The sequence below is a fragment of the Herpailurus yagouaroundi genome, unplaced genomic scaffold (assembly GCF_014898765.1).
Source record: "Herpailurus yagouaroundi ecotype Mexico unplaced genomic scaffold, PumYag 190, whole genome shotgun sequence".
Lineage (NCBI taxonomy): Eukaryota > Metazoa > Chordata > Mammalia > Carnivora > Felidae > Herpailurus > Herpailurus yagouaroundi.
In genome coordinates, this window is record NW_024412421.1 from 31,919,947 (window position 1) to 31,942,721 (window position 22,775).

The 22,775-nt window shown below is 43.1% G+C and overlaps 1 protein-coding gene across 1 annotated transcript in view; it reads left to right on the top strand.

The window, feature by feature from the left end:
• HSD17B2 (hydroxysteroid 17-beta dehydrogenase 2) overlaps positions 1 to 19,431 on the top strand; it is a 92,756-nt gene extending 73,325 nt beyond the window's left edge. Inside the window, exons 4-5 of the mRNA XM_040443214.1 lie at positions 5,210 to 5,347; positions 17,999 to 19,431. Coding sequence (XP_040299148.1) covers positions 5,210 to 5,347; positions 17,999 to 18,342 — 482 coding nt within the window. The 3' untranslated portion in view covers positions 18,343 to 19,431. The remainder of the gene's footprint in view (positions 1 to 5,209; positions 5,348 to 17,998) is intronic.
• The last annotated feature ends 3,344 nt before the right edge of the window (positions 19,432 to 22,775 follow it).

A 22,775-nucleotide genomic window follows, 5' to 3' on the forward strand; every position in this document is an offset into this window, starting at 1 on the left:
CTTCCTTCCTTCCTTCCTTCCTTCCTTCCTTCCTTCCTTCCTTCCTTTCTTTCTTTCTTTTTTTCTTTCTTTCTTTCTCTCTCTCTCTCTCTTTCTTTCTTTCTTTCATTTTTCTTTAAAATTTATTTATTTTTGAGAGACAGAGAGAGACTGAGCATAAGTGGGGGAGGGCCAAAGCAGGGGGTGGAGACACAGAATACGAAGCAGGCTCCAGGCTCTGAGCTGTCAGCGCAGGGCCTGACGCGGGGCTCAAATCCACAGACCATGAGATCATGACCTGCCCGACGTCGGAAGCTTAACCAATTGAGCCACTCAGGTGCCCTATTTATTTGTTTTTAATGTTCATTTACTATATTTTGAGAGAGAGAGAGAGAGAGAGAGAGAGAGAGAGAGAGAGAGAGAGTACGAGTGGGGGAGAAGCAGAGAGAGAGAAAGGAGGAGAGAGAGAGAGAGAGAAAGAATTCCAAACAGGCTTCATGCTCAGTCCGACTTGGGGCTCGATCTCACAAATGTGAGATTGTGACCTGAATGGAAATCAAGAGTCAGATGCTTAACCAACTGAGCCACACAGGTGCCCAGGATAAGTGACAGGGATGAACTTCACAGTAGCTAAAACAGAAGAGGGAAAAGGAATTTATTAGTTTACCAACTGACTAGATAGAACTAAATTCTAAGATGGGATCATCCTAACTCTCCCCCATCTCCACTCCCTATTTCCCTCAACACCCCCACTTCCAACTCCTGCTCCCCCCTTCTTGCTCTGGTTTCCTTTGCTTACCTTCTCTGATGTGGTAGCAAAAGTGGCCTGGGGGTTCAAGTTTTCTACCATTGCATACTTACGTAGCCGGGAATAAACAATAAGGCCATCTCCCTTCTGCCATCTACATCAGGACTCTGGCTCAACTGAGGTCACATGCTCAGCCCCAACCCAATCTCCAAGTCCAGGGAATGGGGTATGGGGACTGCCCAGTCTGCCCCTTTCAATGAGAAGGACAAAACCATTGATCGATAGCCTTCCTACAAAAGCAGGGAGGTAAGGATGAGTATTTCCCAAAAGGGAATTATGTGATCCAGACCAAAGCTTTAATAATCATGTAAGAATAAGGATGATAATTGGCATGAACTATTCTAGGTATCTCTACCTCAATGCCTATGCTCTCCCCACTTCCCAGTTTTTTTGAGATATAATTGACAAATAACATTGTACTAGTTTAAGGTGCACAATATCCTGATCTGATACATGTATATATTGCAAAATGATTACCACAAAAGGTTAGTTACCATCCATCACCTCACAGAGATACCATTTTTTTTCTTGTGATAAGAACTTTCAAGATTTACTCTCAGCAAATTTTCCAATATACAATACACTATCATTAACTGTCGTCACTATGCTGTACATTACATCCCTGGAACGTATTTATGTTGTAACGAGAAGTTTGTACATTTTGACTGCCTTCACCCATTTCACCCCCACCCTCCACCTCTGGTAACCACCAACCTGTTCCCTATGAGTCTGGTTTTTGTAGATTCCACCTAAAAGGGAGATTACATACTATCTCTTTTTTCTTTCTGATTTATTTCACTTAGCGTAATGCCCTCAAAGCCCTCAAGATTCTCAAGGTCTATCCATGTTGTTGCAAATGGCAGGATTTCCTTCCTTTTTAATGGTTGAATAATATTCTATTGCACATATGTACTACGTTTTCTTTATCCATTCATCCTTCAATGGACACCTTGATTGTTTCCATGTCTTAGGCATTGTAAATAATGCTACAATAAACACAAGGGTGCAGATGCTGTGCTCTTTTTTAATTGAAATTTTTATGGAGATTATCATAGATTTAGCCAAAGTTTTAAGAAGGAATAGAGAGAGATCTTATGTACCTTTGACCTGGGTATATATGGTTAAATTTTTCATAACTATAGTACAACATTATAAGTAGTATACTGATAATGATAATTTACCAGTTTTATGCAGATTTTCCCAATTATATCTGTACTTATATGTATTCATTTCCATACATTTTATCATCTCATTTTCCTTTTTTTAAAATGTGTTTTTAAATTTATTGTTGAAAGTGAGAGAGAGACAGACAGACAGAACGTGAGTGGGGGAGAGGCAGAGACGGAGGGAGACACAGAATCTGAAGCAGGCTCCAAGCTGTCAGTACAAACACCAACACAGGACTCGAACCCATGAACTGCAAGATCATGACCTGAGCTGAAGGTGGATGCTTAACCGACGGAGCCACCCAGGCACCCCTCATTTTCCTTTTAATTGCATTGTATGACTTTCACGTCATGGGTAGACAATCAAATTCAACGCATGGTTTCATTAAATGACTAGAAATGGCCAATGTCTCTACTAAGATTGCTCTTTAACAAACCAGATCACGGTCATCGCAGTCATGTTTTCCCTGTGTGCAGAAATGAGCTCAGTGTTTTATAGTGGTCTGGGAAGAGGTAGCTGAAAACCTATCAGACAACAGTTGTTCTACCTACTACATATCATAAGGTGATGACTTAAGTATCTCTTAATAAATTATCTTCAATAAATGTTAGATGTGAGCATGCGCCATATTTTGTGGTCTCTGATACACTGAAAACTTTAACTTTTGGATAGAGGTAGGAATCAGGCCAAGAGAACTCAGAGCTAGGAAAATATTCTCCCATGGATGGAACAGGCCTGACCAGAGGAATAAGAGACTTTGGCAGGGAAGAGGAATCATTTGCAAAGTTCTGAAGTCAGAAGAACAAAGACAAGCACATGTGGAAAACTGGACCCATGTTTGGTTTGGTGAGAAATCACCAAAGGCTGGGAAAGCTGGTAGGACAGGGATGCCTGGAAAGGTAAGAGCAGGAAACGATGGAGGTCCTCCACCCATCCATAGATAGTTGTGCAAGCGTCCTGGGGGATTTAGGCAGAGAAAAATACCCATGAAGTCATCTTTGACATTTGCTGACATGTCTATGGTCTCTGGAAGCCAGGTGGTGGTGTTTTCCTCCTCCCTCCATTCCTTCCTTCCTTCCTTCCTTCCTTCCTTCCTTCCTTCCTGCCTTCCTTCCTTCCTTCTTTCCTCCCTCCCTCTTTCCCTTCCCTACCCTTAAAAAATTGAGATATAATTGACATACAATAAACCGTTCATATTTAAAGTACACAATTTGATAAATTTAGACATATGTATGCACCCAGGAAACCATCACCACAATCAAGATGGTAAACATGTCCTTCATCCCCGAAAGTTTCCATGTCCCCCTTTCTAATCCTTCCCCCACCTGCTGCAGGTAACCACTGATCTATCTGTATCGCTATAGATTGGTTTGCATTTTCTAGAATTTTAAATATATGAATCATACAGCACACACTGGTTTTTGTCTGGCTCTTTCATTCACCATAATTATTTTGAGACTCAACCATGCTGTTGTGTCTATCAACATTCCGTTTTTTTAAGACTTTATTTTTGGGGTGCTTGGGTGACTCATGTAGTTAAACGTCCAATTCTCAATTTCGGATCAGGTCATCATCTCAGCATTGTGAAATTGAGACCCACGCTCAATGTGGAACCTGCTTAATATTCTCTCCCTCTCTTTATCTCTGTCTCTCTCTCTCCCTCTGCCCCTCCCCACTCTCTCTATTTGAACAACAGTACTTTTAAGTAATGTCTACACCTAACACGGGGCTCAAACTCACAACCCTGAGATCAAGAGCCCCATTCTCCACTGACTGAGCCAGCCAGGCACCTCTCAAGTTCATTCCTTTTAAGGCACTTAAAAAAAATTGTTTAAATGTTAATTTATTTTTGAGACAGAGTGGGGAAGGGGGTGGGGGAGAGAGAGGGAGAGAGAGAGAATCCCAAGCATGCTCCACACCCATGAACTGTGAGATCATGACCTGAGTTGAAATCAAGAGTCAGATGCTTAACTGACTGGGCCACCCAGGTGCCCCCCTCTCAATGGACCCTGTAATGGCTGAGTGGTATTCCACCGTGTGGCTACATCCGAGCTTGCTTAGCCATTTGTCCAGGGCTTGCTTTATTGACCAGGGAAACCTTTGCCAAAGCTGAGAGCCCTAATGTCCAGCCACCCTGGGTTCCCCATGAGATCCCCTCAGTGCTATGCTCCCTCACCATCTTCACCCCTTCCCACTCTCAGCGTCCTCCAGGTAACGAATGCGAGGAACACATCTGCATTCCTTTTCCAAGGCTGCTGTAACAATTACAGGTGGCTTACAACCAAAGGAACTTGTTCTGCCACGTTCTGGAGCCCAGAGGTCTGAGAGCAAGGTGTTGGCGGGGCCTCCTCCCTCTGAAGGCTCTAGGGGAGGATGCCTTTGTGACTCTCCTAGCTTGTGGGGGCTCCAGGCATTCCTTGGCTTGTGGCCGTATCACTTCAATCTCTGCCTCCATCTCCACATGGTCTGCTCCCCTGTTTTCCTGTGTCTCCTCCTTTTCTGTCTCTTACAAGAAAAGCTATTATTGAATTTAGGGCCTATCCTGATCCAGGATGGTCTCGTTTTGAGATCTGCACTTTAATTACACCTGCAGAGACCTTTATTCCAATTAGGGTCACTCCACTTCTCTGGCTTCCTTTCCTTCTGCTTTCCATAGTTCCTCCTGAACATCGGGTCCGATGATAGACCCAGTTTCAGGCTGTTTCTCCCAGCTTCTGAACTAAGTGTGATCAGGTGCCATGAAGAGCATCTACCCAGCCCTAGAGTAAGCCCTTTCTCACTCCCTCATACAGAAATGTCCCATTGTTCCCCATGGTGTGCATTACCCTTTGTTGTGACAAGTATTAGACCCGCTTTGTTCAACTACAGGTGCTGGAATGGGCTGACCAGTGCCCCTTCCCCAGGTATGTCCACCTGGAACGTCAGAATGGAGGTTGGCCAACCTGGAAGGTCAGAGGCTGGGACAGATCCTCTTTAACCCACCTCAATCACATTTAGCTTAGACGTTGGGACAGACTACCCTTTATATGGCTGGTCATTGGACTGTGATGGAGCAGCCAGGGAAGCAGAAGGAAAGGAAGCCAGAGGGCAGTTGTGACCAAGAATATGCACTCATCTGGGTACAGAGGGCCCTTGTCTGCTGGGGCCACCACACATACAGGTTCCTAGCATGCAGTAGGTCCTGTTTAAATACTTAGTGGATGAACAGATAAGGACCTCAGACCTAATTTTTTTTCTCTCTCATTACTCCTGCAGGAGGGGTCCCATTGGAGAAGCTGGCAGCCTATAGCTCATCCAAGGCAGCTCTGACCATGTTTTCAGCAGTGATGAGACAAGAGCTTTCCAAATGGGGAGTTAAAGTCTCTGTCATCCAGCCTGGAGGCTTCAAAACAAGTAAGTGTCTCAGTCCAGGAGCCCCTCAGCGTTCATCCTGGACGGGATTCTGAGGGTCCTTTGTTTTGACAGAGATCAAACCAAACTCCTCAGTGGTTGGCCAAAGAGGAGTTGGGATAGATGGGCCTCTTTTAATAATAAAAGGGCAGGGTGCCCGGGGGGCTCAGTCGGTTGGGTTTCTGACTTCGGCTCAGGTCATGGTCTCATAATTCGTGAGTTCAAGCCCCCGCATTGGGCTCTGCGCTGACAGCTCAGGGCCCGGGGCCTGCTTCAGAGTCTGTGTCTTTCTCCCCCGTTCACACTCTGTCACTGTCTCAAAAATAAAAATAAACATTAAAATAATAATAATAAAAGGGCAAGTGCCAGGTTCTTCAGCGTACAGTTGTTCCCCTGCATCGGTTCCACAAAGGAATTTAGTTTTGATGTCATATAGTTTTCTTTTTTTAAATTTTTTAAATGTTTTTATTCATTTTTGAGAGAGAGAGAGACAGAGACAGAGCATGAGTGGGGGAGGGGCAGAGAGAGAGGGAGAACAGAATCGGAAGCAGACTCCAGGCTCTGAGCCATCAGCACAGATCCCGACACGGGGCTTGAACCCATGGACCACAAGAACGTGACCTGAGCTGACATCAGGTGCTTAATTGACTGAGCCCCCCAGGAGCCCCTTTAAAGATTTTATTTCTAAATGATCTCTACATCCAATGCGGGGCTCAAACTTTCAACCTCTGAGACCAAGAGTTACATGCTGTACAGACTGAGCCAGCCCGGTGCTCCTTATTTTTATTTTTAAAATTAATTCATTTTTTTAAGATTTAAAAAAAAAATTTTAAGTAATCTCGACACCCAATGTGGGGCTCAAACTCACAACCCTGAGCCCAAGAGTCGCATGCTCCACTGACTGAGCCAACCACACACCCCACCCCACACTCGTTTTTTTTAAATTGAGAAATATATACACACAGAGTTTAACAAATTACTTTAAAAACTCATGCACTTAACAGCCAGATCAAAAAATGAAGCATTGCCAGTGCCCAGAAGTGCCCATATGATCTCCGTCCAGTCCTAGTCTTCCCCATCCTCAACATATAATCACTTTCTTATTTTTTGTAGCAATTGTTCATTTGCTTTTCTTTGCAGTGTTACATACATGCATGCATCACAAACAATAGGATTTGGCTTTACTGGTTATGGAACTTTGAATGGAATCAGCATGTATGTATTCTCGTGTCTGCTTTTCTCACTCAACATTGCTTTCACAGTTCATCTGTGTGGTTTGTACCTGCAGCTCACTCATTTTCAGTACTCTGAACGTGCCACGATTTTTCTATCACTGATGGGATATTTGGGTCACCTTGGGACAATTATGAACAATTCAGCTATGAACCCTTTGGCATGTGACACTTTCGGTGCTGTACATGTATGTGATTTTTCCAGTGTCACATTCCCAGGAGTGGAATGACTAGTTCATGGGGTTTAATCGTCTTCAGCTTTCGTGGATAATACAAAACCATTTTAAAACATATTATTCCAGGGGTGCCTGGCTCAGTTGGTTGAGCGTCCAACTCTTGTTTTCAGCTCAGGTTCATGATCTCAGGGTCATGAGATCAAGCCCCATGTTGGGCTCTGCACTGAGCACGGAGCCTGCTTAAGATTCTCTCTCTCTCTCTCTCTCTCTCTCTTGCTCTCTCTCTCTCTCTGCCTCTCTCCCCTGCTCATGCTCTCTAAAACAAACAAAACAACAAACAACAATAATAATAGTAATAAAATAAAATAAATATTAAAAAAATATTGTTCTAGAGGCATCTGACTAGCTCATTCAGAAGAGTATGTGACTTTTGATCTCGGGGTCTTGAGTTTGAGTCCCATGTTGGGTGTACAGGTTACTTAAATAAACAAAACTTTAAAAAGTTTTTAAAAAATATTGTTCCAATGTATACTCCTGTCCTTCCCATATAGGTCCTAATCTGTATGACAGCCCTGAGCGGTATGCTTAATTGACATCATTGGGCAGGTGTGTGGGGTGGGTGATACATACAGGTGGGCATGCAACACACTTTGGTGATTGGCAATCTGAAAGCAGATCTCTAGGTGCAGTGCTCAGTCCTCTCTTTCTATGAGGCTGCCCTCAGTCTAAAGGTGATCCTGATGGGCTCTCTCAAGGCAAGAGGCCAGACAGTGGAAGGCTGAGGACTCAAGTTTGGAGAAGGATGCTCAAAGCTGGGGTGGGGTGGAGGGTGGGGGACACAAGAAGAGGAATCTTCAGAGAGAAAAAGAGCTTCTGAAGACATTCAAGGAGACATACCATATTTTTTAGTTCCTGCAATAGAAATAGCTAAGATTTCATGATTAGCAGGTTTTAAGCACTTTACATACACAATTTCACTTAATCCTCACCTAGAAGGTAGGCATTGTAATGATGTGGTTTGAAGTGTTGGGGTTCAGAACCAAAGGTCATGAAAGAATTCTGAAAAAGAAAGTTTTCAGTGCAAAAAGGTGGTCTTATTAAAGCACTGGACCTGTGGGCAGAAAGAGCTGTACTCGGGTTGTGAGGAATGACTGATTATATACTTCGAAGTTAGGGAGGTAAGGACAAAGGAAGTATCCAAAAGGATTTTCATTTGTTAAAGACTTATAGGGGGGCGCCTGGGTGGCTCAGTCGGTTGAGCGTCCGACTTCGGCTCAGGTCACGATCTCACGGTCCATGAGTTCGAGCCCCGCGTCAGGTTCTGGGCTGATGGCTCAGAGCCTGGAGCCTGCTTCCGATTCTGTGTCTCCCTCTCTCTCTGCCCCTCCCCCGTTCATGCTCTGTCTTTCTCTGTCCCAAAAATAAATAAACGTTAAAAAAAAAAATTTAAAAAAAAAAAGACTTATAGGATCCTGGAGATCTGGCTATCATCAAGCTAAGGTTGCTTTTGGCTTCTAGCAAAGTATTAACATTAAGATGGAGACTTCCAGGAGGAATGGGATACTCTGCCTGCCTTAAGTATTTTATTTGTCAATGGGCTGCAGGTTAGAAGGCAACTTAATTTTATGTACATTTCTTTTGCCTTGTTTTCCACATCATTCCCCCCTGAACAATTTTGACCCTTAAATCTTTAAGGTTGTTGAGGGTGGAAGGTCTTACCTTCTGTAACTTCTTCCTACTGAGTAGGGGCATAGAGATGTCCCTACCTATGGGTCAACATTGGTCAGGTGGGGAATTTCTATATAGGAGTTACTAAAGGCCAAGGTAGCCAATCCAAGGTAGACAACATATATAAACCTCCTTGAGTAGAAAGGATCATTTATCAGCTGGAAGTTACTTCCGTGAAGGAGTCTTGGCACCAGGCAGGGAGACATCAGAGAAGACAAGAAAATAAGGTTAATATTATTTGGAGAACGGGAAGCCTGAATAAAAGACTTTTGATAGTTGCCCAAAATGTTCCTCTAGTCCAGGAGTTTAACCAATCACTAAAGGAAAGAGACCGATAGTTTAATGTGCCAATTTGAGTATTTATAGCTTTTAGCAATCCTGCTACATGCTTGTGATATCTGGAATATATGTACAACATTCTGTTTTTATGATAGCACATGTTCCAGCCTGTGCAGTAGTTAAAATATCTAATGCCATTTGGAGAGTCATTTATGGCCTTAATTGTGTAGCAAGTGGCATTAGCCATCACCTGCTGTTTTGTTTAGCAAGCAGTCAGGTAATTAATAAGAGGCACCTTTATGGAAACAAAAGAAAAATATAAGTTAATGGGTAGAGCAAATTATAAACCCAGTGTCTGAGTCCTGAGTGCTGCCAGGGAGAAGATTTTTAGATGTCAAGCTCTAAACATCCTCAGATAGAGTGGAAACAGGTGGCTGAATAGTATGGGTTTTTCTGGTTTGTAATTCAAAAGTCTCTGCTGATCCTTTTGAATGGCCCATATAAATGGGGGAAAGGAAGATGAGAAAGAAATGTACACCATCATTTTCATTTAAAGAGAAGTCTGAAGTCTTCCACAGGTTCACAAGAATAAGAAGTCACCCTTAGCTGGCACACTGGATTCCTATGAGGAATGTAGAGGGTTGTTGTTGTTGTTGTTTATTTTATTTTAGAGAGAGAGAGCACAAATTGGGGAGAGAGGCAGAGGGAGAAAGATGGAGTCTTGAGCAAGCTTCATGCTCAACTCAGAGCCTGATGTGGGGCATGATCCCTTGACCCTGGAATCATGATATGAACCGAAATCAAGAGTTGGATGTTCAACCAACTGGCTGAGCCACCGAAATGCCCCAGGCAGATACAGATTTAATTTTTGAGTCCACGAGGAATGTCCTTCTAATTTTATGGCTGTGGGAGTATGATCCAGTAGGGGCCTTTTCATTTCAGAATTAAATCTCCTGCTGTATTAGACTTTCAATTCTTTAAATAAACCTTGTCTCCTGGGTTTATATGGAGTGGGTTGCTAGTAACTGTCAGATCAGGTTTAGGGAGGATATAGTTTGCATATTCATTTAAAGAGATTTATGAATTAAAACCTGGCCTCAAGTAAATAATTTCAAAATTTTTTAACATTTATTTATTTATTTATTTATTTGTTTATTTAAATTAAGAGTTTTTTTTTTTAACGTTTATTTATTTTTGAGACAGAGAGAGACAGATCATGAACAGGGGAGGGTCAGAAAGAGGGAGACACAGAATCTGAAACAGGCTCCAGGCTCTGAGCTGTCAGCACAGAGCCCGACGCGGGGCTTGAACTCACAGACTGCAAGATCATGACCTGAGGTGAAGTCGGCCACTTAACCAACTGAGCCACCCAGGCGCCCCAACATTTATTTATTTTTGAGAGACATAGAGACAGAGCACAAGTGGGAGAGGGGCAGAGAGAGGGAAACACAGAATATAAAGCAGGCTCTAGGCTCTGAGCTGTCAGCACAGAGCCTGACATGGGGCTTGAACCCACGAAAAGTGAATAATTTAATAAAACACTATAGTCTTTACCTACTGGTAGGTACCTATAGTGAGAAAAGGCTTTTCATATACAATGGTTGGGGAAATCCATCCCATTTTCCAGTTGTTCAAATAATTGTATGCCCGTGGGTCTTGTTATTATCCCCACAGAATAACAAGCAAGATGGTCCTATACATGGGCTATTTCTCTGAAGTTTACCTCCAGTAGTCCAGCATCAGTTTTTAGGGCTTTTAGGGAAAAGGCAGTTTTAGTTTTTAATGACTTTATTTATTTATTTATTTATTTATTTTTTTAATTTTTTTCCCAACATTTATTTATTTTTGGGACAGAGAGAGACAGAGCATGAATGGGGGAGGGGCAGAGAGAGAGGGAGACACAGAATTTGAAACAGGCTCCAGGCTCCGAGCCATCAGCCCAGAGCCCGACGCGGGGCTCGAACTCACGGACCGCGAGATGGTGACCTGGCTGAAGTCAGACGCTTAACCGACTGCGCCACCCAGGCGCCCCGATCATATGGATTTTTTAAAATCTGCTTTGTTGGAACATTTTATAAGGAATCTCTAGATTTGAACTTTTGTAACCTCTCTAGGCCAGAAGCCAAGCCAAGTACTTGCCATCAGACATGCCTGCAATACCTGTAGATTTGGGTGAATTCCTCTTCATGAGGTCCCCATGCCAGGGGAAGTGACATTCTTTCCTCACGTGGTAAGGCTGCTGGGAACTCTGTAAGCAAGGCATCAGGCCAATATTTCCAAGGGGCTTTATTTCGCCACGTTTCATAAAGTCAACCCTAGTTCCTTAAAGCTGTCGGGTCATATCTGTCTATGCATGTCTCTTAAATAGGACATTCCAGCCAAAGCCTTGGGAAAATAACCAATATTTCCAATGGTGTCCTGTTACATAGTCTTATTGAACTTCTGCAAATAACTGTAGTTGCCATGAAGGAAAGAACCCTCACGGAGAGTTTTCGAATTTCAGAGGGTACAGGTAGGGAGAAAAGTTAAATGCTTTAATTTGTTCACCAATGAATACTTTATCACACTTCTGAAAGTCATAGATATCTTAAGAGAAAACTTCCTTAATCTGGAAGAGCAAACATTAGAGAGCCGGCAATGTTTCAAACAAGAGTCACAAAAACTAAAAACGATCATCATCTTCCTTAATTTACTTAAAGTTACTAATTCTTGTTCAGTTTGAATGCAGCTTTTTAGTTAGTTCTCGAAATTCTTACCAATTTTAGTTTTATGATTTTAAAGATATCAAAAACCTGTGTTTGTCAAAAGCCCTTTCTATGAGTCTCCTTGAAGATGAAACATGTTTTGCAAGAGGATAAGAACAAGAACTATAAATGACAAAAGACTCAACAATCGGAGTGGTTAAAGATTTGATTAGAGTTCATTACAGCTGGCAAGGAAATCCAGTTATTTCTGTGACACAGAGCTCTTCAATAATTAGAATATTAAGTAATAGTCTTATGCCAGAACATATTAAAACATATTAAAACTTTAGGAATTTCATCTCTGGAATAGTTATAGCATTTACCCAAACAATACCTAAGGCTTATTATTTGTTTAACAATGCTTCCAGAGTCACTTAACATACCAAAGAAAAAGGCCTAATTAGTCAAAAAGATTTCATTGACAGTTTAAATACTGGGAAGTGTGTTAAAAAACCTCAGAAAGTTATAAAGCACATGCCTAAGTAAGACCACAGGTCATTACAAAATTTAACACTTAATTATTACAAAAACTTCTTTAACGTTTATTTACTTTTGAGAGAGAGACAGAGTGCAAATGTGTGAGAGGAAGAGAGTGAAGGAGACACAGAATCTGAAACAGGCTCCAGGCTCTGAGCTGTCAGCACAGAGCCTGACGCGGGGCTCGAACTCACGGACCGTGAGATCATTACCTGAGCCGAAGTTGGACACTTGACCGACTGAGCCACCCAAGCACCCCAAGACTTAATTATTTATTTAACCAAGGTGGCAATACGAGATTCCAAAGGCAAACGTGTCTGGTTATATAGTTGTTAGCAAAACTCAGCTCCTATAGTATTGAGAAGTTTTAACTGTGTAATCAAAGACCTGATAAAGACAAAACATAAAAGTTTTGATTTTCTGGGCAGACAGAAGAGAAAAAATAAAAACATGTTGTTTACATTTTCTTATCAAGAGCAGATCAACAATCCAAGAAAACTTTGTCTTTTGAACAAAGAGAAAAGAAGAATTTCAACCTTATACCTATATACTTTTAAAATCCATTAATTTCGGGGCGCCTGGGTGGCGCAGTCAGTTAAGCGTCCGACTTCAGCCAGGTCACGATCTCGCGGTCCGTGAGTTCGAGCCCCGCGTCGGGCTCTGGGCTGATGGCTCAGAGCCTGGACCCTGTTTCTGATTCTGTGTCTCCCTCTCTCTCTGCCCCTCCCCCGTTCATGCTCTGTCTCTCTCTGTCCCCCAAAAATAAATAAACGTTAAAAAAAAAAAATTAAAAAAAAATCCATTAATTTCAACCTGAGTCCTGACCACATATAAAATTCCTTTGCAAAGATTTCCCTCCATAAACCTTCTACAGTAACTTTTAAAATTCATAGTTGCTTCCCTTATTTCCATCAGTCTCAAACACATTTAGCAGAAGAATTTTAACTCTTAGAAGCCCAAGTCTCCAGTGAAAACTAAGTAGTAACCAATTGTGAACTGTTACACCAGAATTCTTTAGACGGCAAGTTTGTGAATCTATTAAGCACAAGACATGTTTTCCGACAGACCCAAATATTCTTAGTTTCTCTGCAGTAGGAAGCCAAAAGCACAAACCTATTTTTAGTAATCAGTTCTTCAGCACTCCATCCTATTTGGAAAAGCTTGGATGTCCAATGAATTCAATCCCATTTTATCATCCCAGCAAACGTTTATAAAGTTTCAGGTTACTAATGACTTTGAAAGCTATCTTAACAATTACCCAAGAAAACTTGGAGGCAGACAAAATTAACCATCATTTTAAGTCATCTTTTTGCTGACAAATGGCAACAGAGATAACATGAGCTTATTTGACCTTCAGTAAACCTAGGTAGCATTAAAAGTTTCAATTAGTTTCAATACTGAATTATGTTCCACCTGAGTCCACTTAAAAGTCAGTCAATTTGTTCCCCATTGTTAATTTTTACCTGGGACACAGGTGGAGAAATCTGAAGTGGGCAGTGTAAGTCCAATGGGGTCTCTGCCCTCCTTGACAGCGAGGGGAGGAGGAGGAACCAATGGCGCTGGAGGCACCCGAGATGCTACTGGAGCCAGTCGTGAAGGCTGTGCATGAAGGTGGTGCAGAAACAGGAGGAGGGGGAGGGGAAGGCAGAAGAGCCTTCCACTAAAGTGGAGGTCGGCAGTCCACGTCAGGCCAGAGAAGACAGGGAACTTCCTTGAAATTAAAGGCATTTTGGCAGCTGTTTGGGAATACTCCTTAAAGTCCCCAGCCCAAGATAGACTTACCAGAGACTGTTGGTTCCAATTATAGCCATTAACCTGGGGAATGAAGGAGGGAGAAGCCCCCACATCTATTAGGAGGAGGAACAGAGAGACAGTGTTTCTTTTGTCAGGGATGGCCTGTGTTTCCTCCAGCAGCCTGGGTTTATTCGGAGAAGGCTTATTTAGACAATTATCATCCAGTGTATCAGGAGGGGGTTTACTGGCCAAACACATTCTGCAAGAGGCTGTTAGGCAGGGTCCTCATTTAGGGCCGTGTGGGTCTGGACCTAGGGGTACTTCTATCCATTTCCCCGGTTTCCCACAGGAGAGATCTAACTTAGAGGTCACACTAAGGCCATGCAGTGTTACAGATCAGTCCTTTCTTAAATTTTGCAATCTGAATTGTTTCCAGGGGGTTAAAAGGCATTCCAAAGGAGAGTCCTTGGGAACTGAAGAGAGAAGATCCGTTATCAAAAATCCCCTCTGATTCCCAGGTGGCATCCCACACAGTCAATGCCATAGGTCCCTGTTGTCAAAGCGACCCAAGGTGTCCCTTGAACAAAACTGCTATGATCACCACCCTGCTGTAAAGTCCCCGTAGGAAGGATGCTAGCTAGCATCCCTCTGCTTCCTCATCAAATCCTACACTACAAACAGGTGCCAGTGAATGGACTAAAATACCCTACCTTGCTGTGAAGGCCTTGAAGAACCCACTGTTTTTAACCCATGGAAAACATTAGAAAGGTTTTGACAAGGGGAAATTACCCAATTCTGTAGTTTAAGTAGTTAGTAGAGGACACTGATGGAAAACAGTAGAGATAGAAATCCATCATGGTCTAAGCGACATTCCAACGCAAGTAATCTTTATAGCCAACTTCTCTAGGAAATGGTCCTAGTTGGGCTTTCATTGAATTGGGTACTGGTTTCAGCTGGCTCTGAGTGCAGTTCTGGCATCCAGAAGAGGCTAGACCAGGGGATCACTTTAGACCAATGAGAGGAAGCTTCACACAGGAGTCTTAAGATCAGCAGCTGTGCTAGTCATTAGGTGGCTGTCCTGTGCCCAAGACAGGCAGACAACTTTGTATAAGGACAGAAATAAAGAAAAGGCCTCAAGTTTTTGAGTCTTATTACCGTTCCTGCCTGGGTACTAACTTCCAGCCCAAAGGTAGGCTTTCTCCTCCTGGCAGGGTAGCCGTGGGCTAGAGGATCGCAGCCTGAGCAATTGACATGAAAATGTCCCAATAAGACCATACTCCTTGAAAAGCCCGATAGGAGAGCAAAGGGAGGAGAGAGGAAGGACTCGCCAAGTTTGCCCCGAGGCTCAGAGTCCAGGTGAAAAGACTCAAAGCCCCACGTCAGGGCCCCAAAATGACGTGGAAAATTGTTCAAGTTCAGAGCTGAAGGTCAAGAAGGAATTCTTCAGACATGTTTGGTGCAAAAAAGGTGGTTTTATTAAAGCACGGACAGGACCCGTGGGCAAAAAGAGCTGCACTGAGGTTGTGAGGGGAGACTGATTATACCCTTGGAAGTTGGGGGAAGATAAGACAAAGGAAGTTTCCAAAAGGATTTGCGTGTGTTAAAGAAGACTTACAGGATCCTGGAGGCCTGGATGGATGTTGGCAAGCCAAGGTTGTTTTTGCCTCTGGCAAAGCATTAACATCAACATTGAGAGTTTCTGGAGGATTAGTTTATTTTGCCTGCCTGATGTATTCATCAATGGGCTGCCCGTTATAAGGAAATTCAATTTTATGTACGTTTCTTTTGCCTTTGTTCCCCACATCAGTAATATTCCCATCCTGTAGGGAGAAAGCTGAGCCTCAGAGAAGTTGGGAAATTTCCTAAGTCACAGAGGTGTGTGAGTCAGAGATGGGATTTGGATCCAAGTGACCTCAACAATTTCATTGTGTATAGCCCCAAAGTGGCAGCTAGTGGGTGTCAAAAGTGGCAGATGAAAGCTGACAAACTTCTGGTGGCTTTGTCACCAGTAAAGAGAGCCTTGAGGACTCTGCACAGGGTACTCACAAGAATGGTTAGAAAGTCCATGAGGTGTTTAGAGAGGAAGAAGAGAGGAAAAGGAATCCCTCGCCTTGGAGAAAGCCAAGACAGGGAGAGGTAGCTGGAGGAACAATAGTTCACACAAACATGTTTTTCAAGACCCAGAAGCCTTGGGAGTAATTGTCAGGGTAATCATTTCTTTACGTGTGGTATTGTGTTTTCATGAAAAGTAATGAGCAATTGAAATCCTTTTGCATTTCGGTGGGTATAATTGGATTTCACTGGCTTGCATTTCACAGTCAGGCTCCCTCACAGGCCCAATATCCGATATCCAGGAGTCACTCAAGCTGGTAAACTAAGGATCATCCCCATAGCAATCCCAGAGCAATCCCACACTTTACAGGAGGGAATGTGAGGTGCTGCATCCTTTGTGGAAAGTAATCTGGCAGTAGGTATTAAAATTCAGAATGCATGTGCCTTTTGACCACGCAGCCACACTGTAGAGGCTGCCTGCAGAGGTAAAACGCTAAAATACAAAAGGATGTGTTATGCAAGACTGTTTATGGCAGCGTCACTGAAATGGTGAAATCTAGGAATGACTGGAAAGTCCTTTGATAGAGAAGTGGTTGCCTAAAAGCTGTTCAATGGGAAATTTCTGCTGCTCTGGTTTAAATCTATAGCCATTGACTTTTGGAGGCAGGTCTGTGATTTATTATTCAGCAAACAAACAAGCAAATCTTTGGAATGATCCTTTGGGCATTTTGTTCCTGGTAAAATAAGATTAAACCAAAGCCTTTTTTTTTAAATTAAAAAAAAATGTGTATTTATTTTTGAGAGAGAGAGAGAGAGAGAGAATGTGAGCGGGGGAAGGGCAGAGAGAGAGGAAGACACAGAATCTGAAGCAGCCTCCAGGCTCCAAGCTGTTAGCACACAGCCCCGTGGGGGGCTCGTACTCATGAACTGTGAGATCATGACCTGAGCCAAAGTCGGACGCTTAACTGACTGAGTCACCCAGGCACCCACAAAGCCTTTTTTAAAAGTTTATTTATTTCTGACAAAGAGAGAAAGAGAGAGAGAGAGAGAGAGAGATTGATTGATTGATTGATTGAGAGTGCAAGGGAGTAGGGGAGGGGCAGAGAGAGAGTGGGAGAGAGAATCCCAAGTAGGCTCTGCATTGTCAGCTCAGAGCCAAACGCAGGGCTCAAACTCAAACCGTGAGATCATTACCTGATCTGAAATCAAAAGTTGGACATTCAACTCACTGAGTCCCCCAAGCGGCCCTATGTGTGTACATGTTTGTATAAACAAGGAAGGAATGTAGAAAGACACACAAAACTGTAAGTTACCTTAGAAGAGATTAATTTTAAAAACATATACATTTCATTATTTACTTTATTTTACATAATGAACAAGCATTGCTATAATATTTTAAAGTAAATGTATATATAATTAAATTGTATATAATAAGCACCCATTGTTTCTATATCAAATATGTTTATATATTTAATTACATATAATTTATATGCTAAAATTTAAATGCATAAGTTATATATTATTTAAAATTATATTTATTAAATAGATAGGATGATAGTTAACATTGTATATTTAATTTTATACATAGAAGTTGGTATTGCTTCTATATTAAAAAATTATACATAAATGTATATACACATGTTCATACATATTATATATATTGTATACATTATATTTTATATTGTATATAATAATCATGAAAACAGATGTAATAGAATGTTTGTGGCAGCACTGTTTGTAAGACCCCCAAATTGCAAACAACTCAAATGCCCATCACAGTATAATGGATAATTTATGGCATATTTACACAATGGAAAACCACAACAATGAGAATGACCACACAATACATGGATGAATCTCAGAATGTAGTGTGTGATTCCATTTACATAATGTCCAATGCCAGGCAAAACTGCTCCATCCTGGTCATTGGGACAGAGGATCCTGGGAAGGGGGTTGGGAGTGGAGGCTCCGAGGCTGGCTTGTTTTCTCTTTCTGCTGCTGGTTACACAGGCTATTCAGCTTGTGGAAACCTAGACATGTGTGTACTTTTCCATATGAATGCTGAAAAGTGTATTACATACCATTATAAAGCTCATTTAAAAAAAAAAGCCATTTGGGAATGCCTGTCTTTCCAACGGAAGCCAGTTCACAAGGGCCTGCATCCCTGGTAGGGTCGGACACGTCCAGTCTGGCCTCCCCAGAATCTGAGCCTCCCTTCTTCCTGCATCACAGGTATCGCGGGCACGAGTGAAATGTGGAACAAGCTGGAACAGGACATCCTGGACAACCTTACCCCCGAAGTGCTAGAGGACTATGGGCAGGACTATATCCTTGAGCAACGGGATTATCTCAAGTTCATCAGCAGGTGTACCAACACTGATATGTCCCCTGTGCTCCTGGACATCCGGCATGCCGTGTCTGCTAAGAGCCCCTTTGCCTTTTACTCGCCAGGGCCGATGGCTTATCCAATGCTCTGCTTTGTTTCATTTAGTCCTACTGGCATATTTGATTATTTTAGCAAAAAGTTGTATCACTTTAGAGGGAGCATGCCCAAGGCGCTAACTAAGCAGGCCTAACTGAAGAACAAGGCATGTAGGCAAATATGTGAGGAGTGTTAGTCTTGGAATGAAAGTGAAACCTGAACTTCCCATTAAAGTTGTGGTTTCCTACCTTGTATTTCCTGTGAAGTCTGTTGGTTGAATAGGAATTAATGCTGAGAAGGCTGGTGGCTAGAAATGACCCCCATGACAAATGTGAATTGAGGGTCAGCCTGCTCTGCACACATACATTTCAGATATTCTCTCATCTAGTTCTCATTAGAGAACCATGGTAGGTATCTTCACCCCTACTTAACAGGTAAGGGAATGAAGGATCAGAGAAGTTAAGTTGCCCATTCATTGTCACACAGCTAGCAAAAGGCAGTTCAAATTGAAATCCAGGCTGGATCCCACTGCCTGCCAGAGGAGGAAGACAAAGAGATGACAGGAAAAATGAGATAGAGAAGGGAAAAAGAGGAAGAACTGGCAAGGATCATAGTCAAATGGAGTTTTTCTCGCTGTGAATAGACAGCCTGCTGTAACTACTGTATTCAAGGTACTGGTTCAAGTGTGTAATCAGTGCTCTGTGCACCTCCTCTCCCTTCCTCTGTCTGGAGCCCTGGAGAAAATAGGATGAGGTTTCCCATCTCAAGCAGGCCCCAGTGGCCTTTTGGCAGACCCAGGGCATGTGAATGGCTGATTTAGTGTCCATAGTAACTATCACTTTCACCTTCCTCTGAGCATCCCAGGCTGGAAAACCAGCATCATTACCTAGAGAAATCAGCCAAAGGGAGCAAGCTCAGATACTAAGAGAGGTGGGGGTCAAGTTCACCTGCAGGGGGCAAAAGGGGAGGAGCTGGTGAACAGAAGGGACATAAAAGGAGCTAGAAAAAATAGCAGCTTGACATGAGGGAAGCAGAAGTCCAGACATTATTCATTGCAAACCTCTCTTTGTCCCGTTTTCTGTCTAGAATGTGAAGTTTCTTTCTCTATTTTCCAACCTCCTGGAGATTTTAGGAGGATAAACTCACAATGCTCTGCAATTTCCCCCCAAAATAAAATAATAAATAACAAGATAGTGAGATAAACAGTTATGAAATTATTAATCTGATAAATTTTTAATGGCTATTCATGCCTGGTAGTCATTGCTTTACAGCAGAGCAGAAAGAAAGGAAAAAATAAAAATCAAAGTTTAACTGATGATGTCCAAAATAGGCACTTTTTGGAGATGAGAGTCGTCAAGGCCAAAGCTTCCACTGGCTTGATTCGGATGTGGAGGGAGCAGAGGGTTTGTATAACCAGAGTTTGGAGGGGACCTAGGATTGTGTGTTTCACTAAAAGTCAGTGTTTTTTTCAAAGTGATCCCTGAACCTCAGCATCAGCATCACCTGGGAACCTATTAGAAATGCAGATTCTCAGAAGCCAACCCAATCATATCTTAGGTTCCTATGGCTCCTGTAACAAATTATGGAAAACTTAGCAATTTGAAACAAAATACAGTAAAACCTTGGATTGTCAGCAACTTGTTCTGCGAGTGTTCCACAAGGTGAGCAAACATTTCTAATAAATTTTAACTTGATAAATGAGCCATGTCTTGCAATATGAGTACTAAGTGATGCCAAATGTCACACGATCACAACTGAACCAGTATTTCTTGAAATTTGCTTTGATATACAAGTGCTTTGGATTACAAGCATGTTTCCGGAACAAATCATGCTCACAAACCAAGGTTTTACTGTGCGTTTACTATTTTACAGTTCTGGAGGTCAGAATTCTGAAATGGTTCTTCCAGGGTTAAAATCAAGTTGTTGGCAAACCTGTGTTCCTTCTGGACGCTCTAGGAGAGAATTCATTTGTTGTTTCTTCCAGCTTCCAAAGACCTCCCATATTCCTTTGCATCGTTCCAACCTCTGCTTCCATGGTCTAGTCTCCTCTACCTCTGCCTTCCTATTATTAGGACGCTTGTGATGGCACTGGGCTCACACGTCATCCAGAATAATCTCCTCATCTCAAGACCTTTAACTTAATCACATCTGCAAAATCTCTTTTGCCACATGAGGTCACATATGGTTCCGGGGAATTGTGTGCTCTTATCATTACTAGAGGCAATTATTCTACCGGCCATACCTACTGAACCTGAAATTCTGGGGGTGGGCCCAGCAACTTGTACTGAGCCTTCCAGGTGGTGCACACCCATGTTTGAGAACCACTGCCCTAGGCCACAGAGTAAGCAGGCTGGGGGATATGTGGTCAGGCCACAGAAGGAGGGGGAAAGCTCTTTGAATACAGTGGGGGAGAGCTGGAGACCAGGTTAAGACCTGAGTGTGGGGCCTACTTTCTGTTCTGATGAAAATTCCATGAGGCATGGGGAGAAGGTGCTGGATAGAGATTGAGAGGGTCTGAGAATCCCAGATTGGAGAAGTTCCTAACTGGTTTCCCCCAGGAGGACCTTGGGATTACCTGGGATGGAAGTACAGTACAAGGTGGTCTATTTAGCTACAGAGAGACTGACAGCCGCTTCCCACTATTCCAATCTTGACTCCCATGGGCCTGGGTGACAATGGGGAGGTCTGGAAAAGTCACTGAGGCTCCTGGAGACAGTAGGCAAAAGAGCTAAGAATGAGCATCGGGATGCCCATGGGGCCAGTGAGGGGCTGTTATGCCCAGAATTCGTGATCCCCAAAGACCACCAGGGAGCCGAGTCCGATGCAAAAGCAAAGAGCTTTTATTCGAGCTAGCTCAAGCTCAATCCCCTACCTGCACCGACGCAGAGGTGAGATACCGGAGAGAGAGAGAGCGGGTTTCAAGAGCACAAAGGTTTTATAAGGATCATGGCCTTAGCCGATTGGCTGGGGAAGGGTCGTGGCCTCAGCCGATTGGCTGGGGAAGGATAGAACAATGGCTGCCAAGGTGTGGTCCCAGATCAGCTACTGAATCAGAAACTCTGGGGGTGGGGCTCAGCAATCTGTGTTTGAACAAGTCTTCCAGGAGATTCTGATGCACCTGAAGTTTAAGAACCACTGTGTCTGAGGGTCTCTAACATGTTTGGTCTCAATATATACAGAACGTTTCTCACTGGTCACCTATTAACCATTGGCTGTCAGACTTGTTGTGCTGTATAAATACCTAGCATCAAACACCATCCCCAGAGACTCTGATTTAATTGGTTTGGGGAGGGGTAAAATGCTCCCAGGTCATTCTAAGCCTGGACAGGGTTGAGGGCTCCTGCCTCTGGCCCCTACTTGAGAGAAGCCCTCCCTCTTCTACTCACACTTTCCATGCCTCTCACACTCCCCTTCCTCCCACCTTAGACTTCAGAGGAATGCATCAATCGGTAGCCTGCTTTCTTAGAAAACATAAGTTACTCCAGGGGAGGAGGCGTGGTCTGAGGTTTGAGCGGCAACTTCTTTCTGAGGCCATGTCAGGGATATAGTTACTAGTCGGCCGGCCTAGGTCTGCTCTTTCTGGGCTGCTGTAGCAGAGGCCGCTGGATGGACAGCCTTGATGGGGCCAAAATGAGGATAAGAAATTCAATGGAGGCCAGTGAGTAAGTGATAATGCTGCCTCCCCAGTGCTGGACCAGCCTCTAGGAACCCAGATTCTGAGGACAAGAGAAGGAGAAGGGGGGAGAATTTCACATGCTACTGCACGTTCATTGGCAAGACCATGTTTTAAGCCAGCAGAGATTGTTACCTGAAAGTATCAATAAGCATTCAAACCTATTTCTTTCCTTCCTTCCTTCCCTCCCTCCCTCCCTCCCTCCCTCCCTCCCTCCTTCCCTCCTTCCTTCCTTCCCTCCTTCCTTCCTTCCTTCCCTCCCTCCCTCCCTCCTTCCTTCCTTCCTTCCTTCCTTCCTTTAAGTAGGCTCCATGCCCAACATGGGCTTGAACTCATGACCGCAAGATCAAGAGTTGCACGCTCTATTGACTGAGCCAGCTGGGAGCCCCCAGACATATTTCATTTTTAGCACAATACCTGTAGTTTCTCAGAAAACAAGAGAGACAAGTATTACTTACAAAGTCTCTCCATGCCCTAGCTATGTTGGTATTCCTGGTTTACCCCAAGAAACCACTTACAAGCTAATGGCAGAGGGAAGCCCCCAGTACATCCACAGTTTGACCGGCATGATGAACAAAAAAGTGAGATTTAACAACAGGACTCTTGGCAAAAAGCATTTCATTCTCCCAGCCCTGCCCTTCTGCTCAAGGGCAGGATACAAGGTACATGTAATACCTGGTCACATGATGTCACATGCAAATCGCATGCAAAACCTCACCTACTCCCCTTTCTCTGTTCCTTTTCTGTATTTCCCCAATGCTGGCAGCAGGAAAGTAGGTGATCCTTACAACACAGCCAGAATAAGAGGAACGAATTAGGAAAATAATCCTGTGAAAACATGATTTCTTTATTACACTGGGAGCTGATAAATGCCTAAATAAGCTTTACTATATTATTTGAATGGAACATTAAAT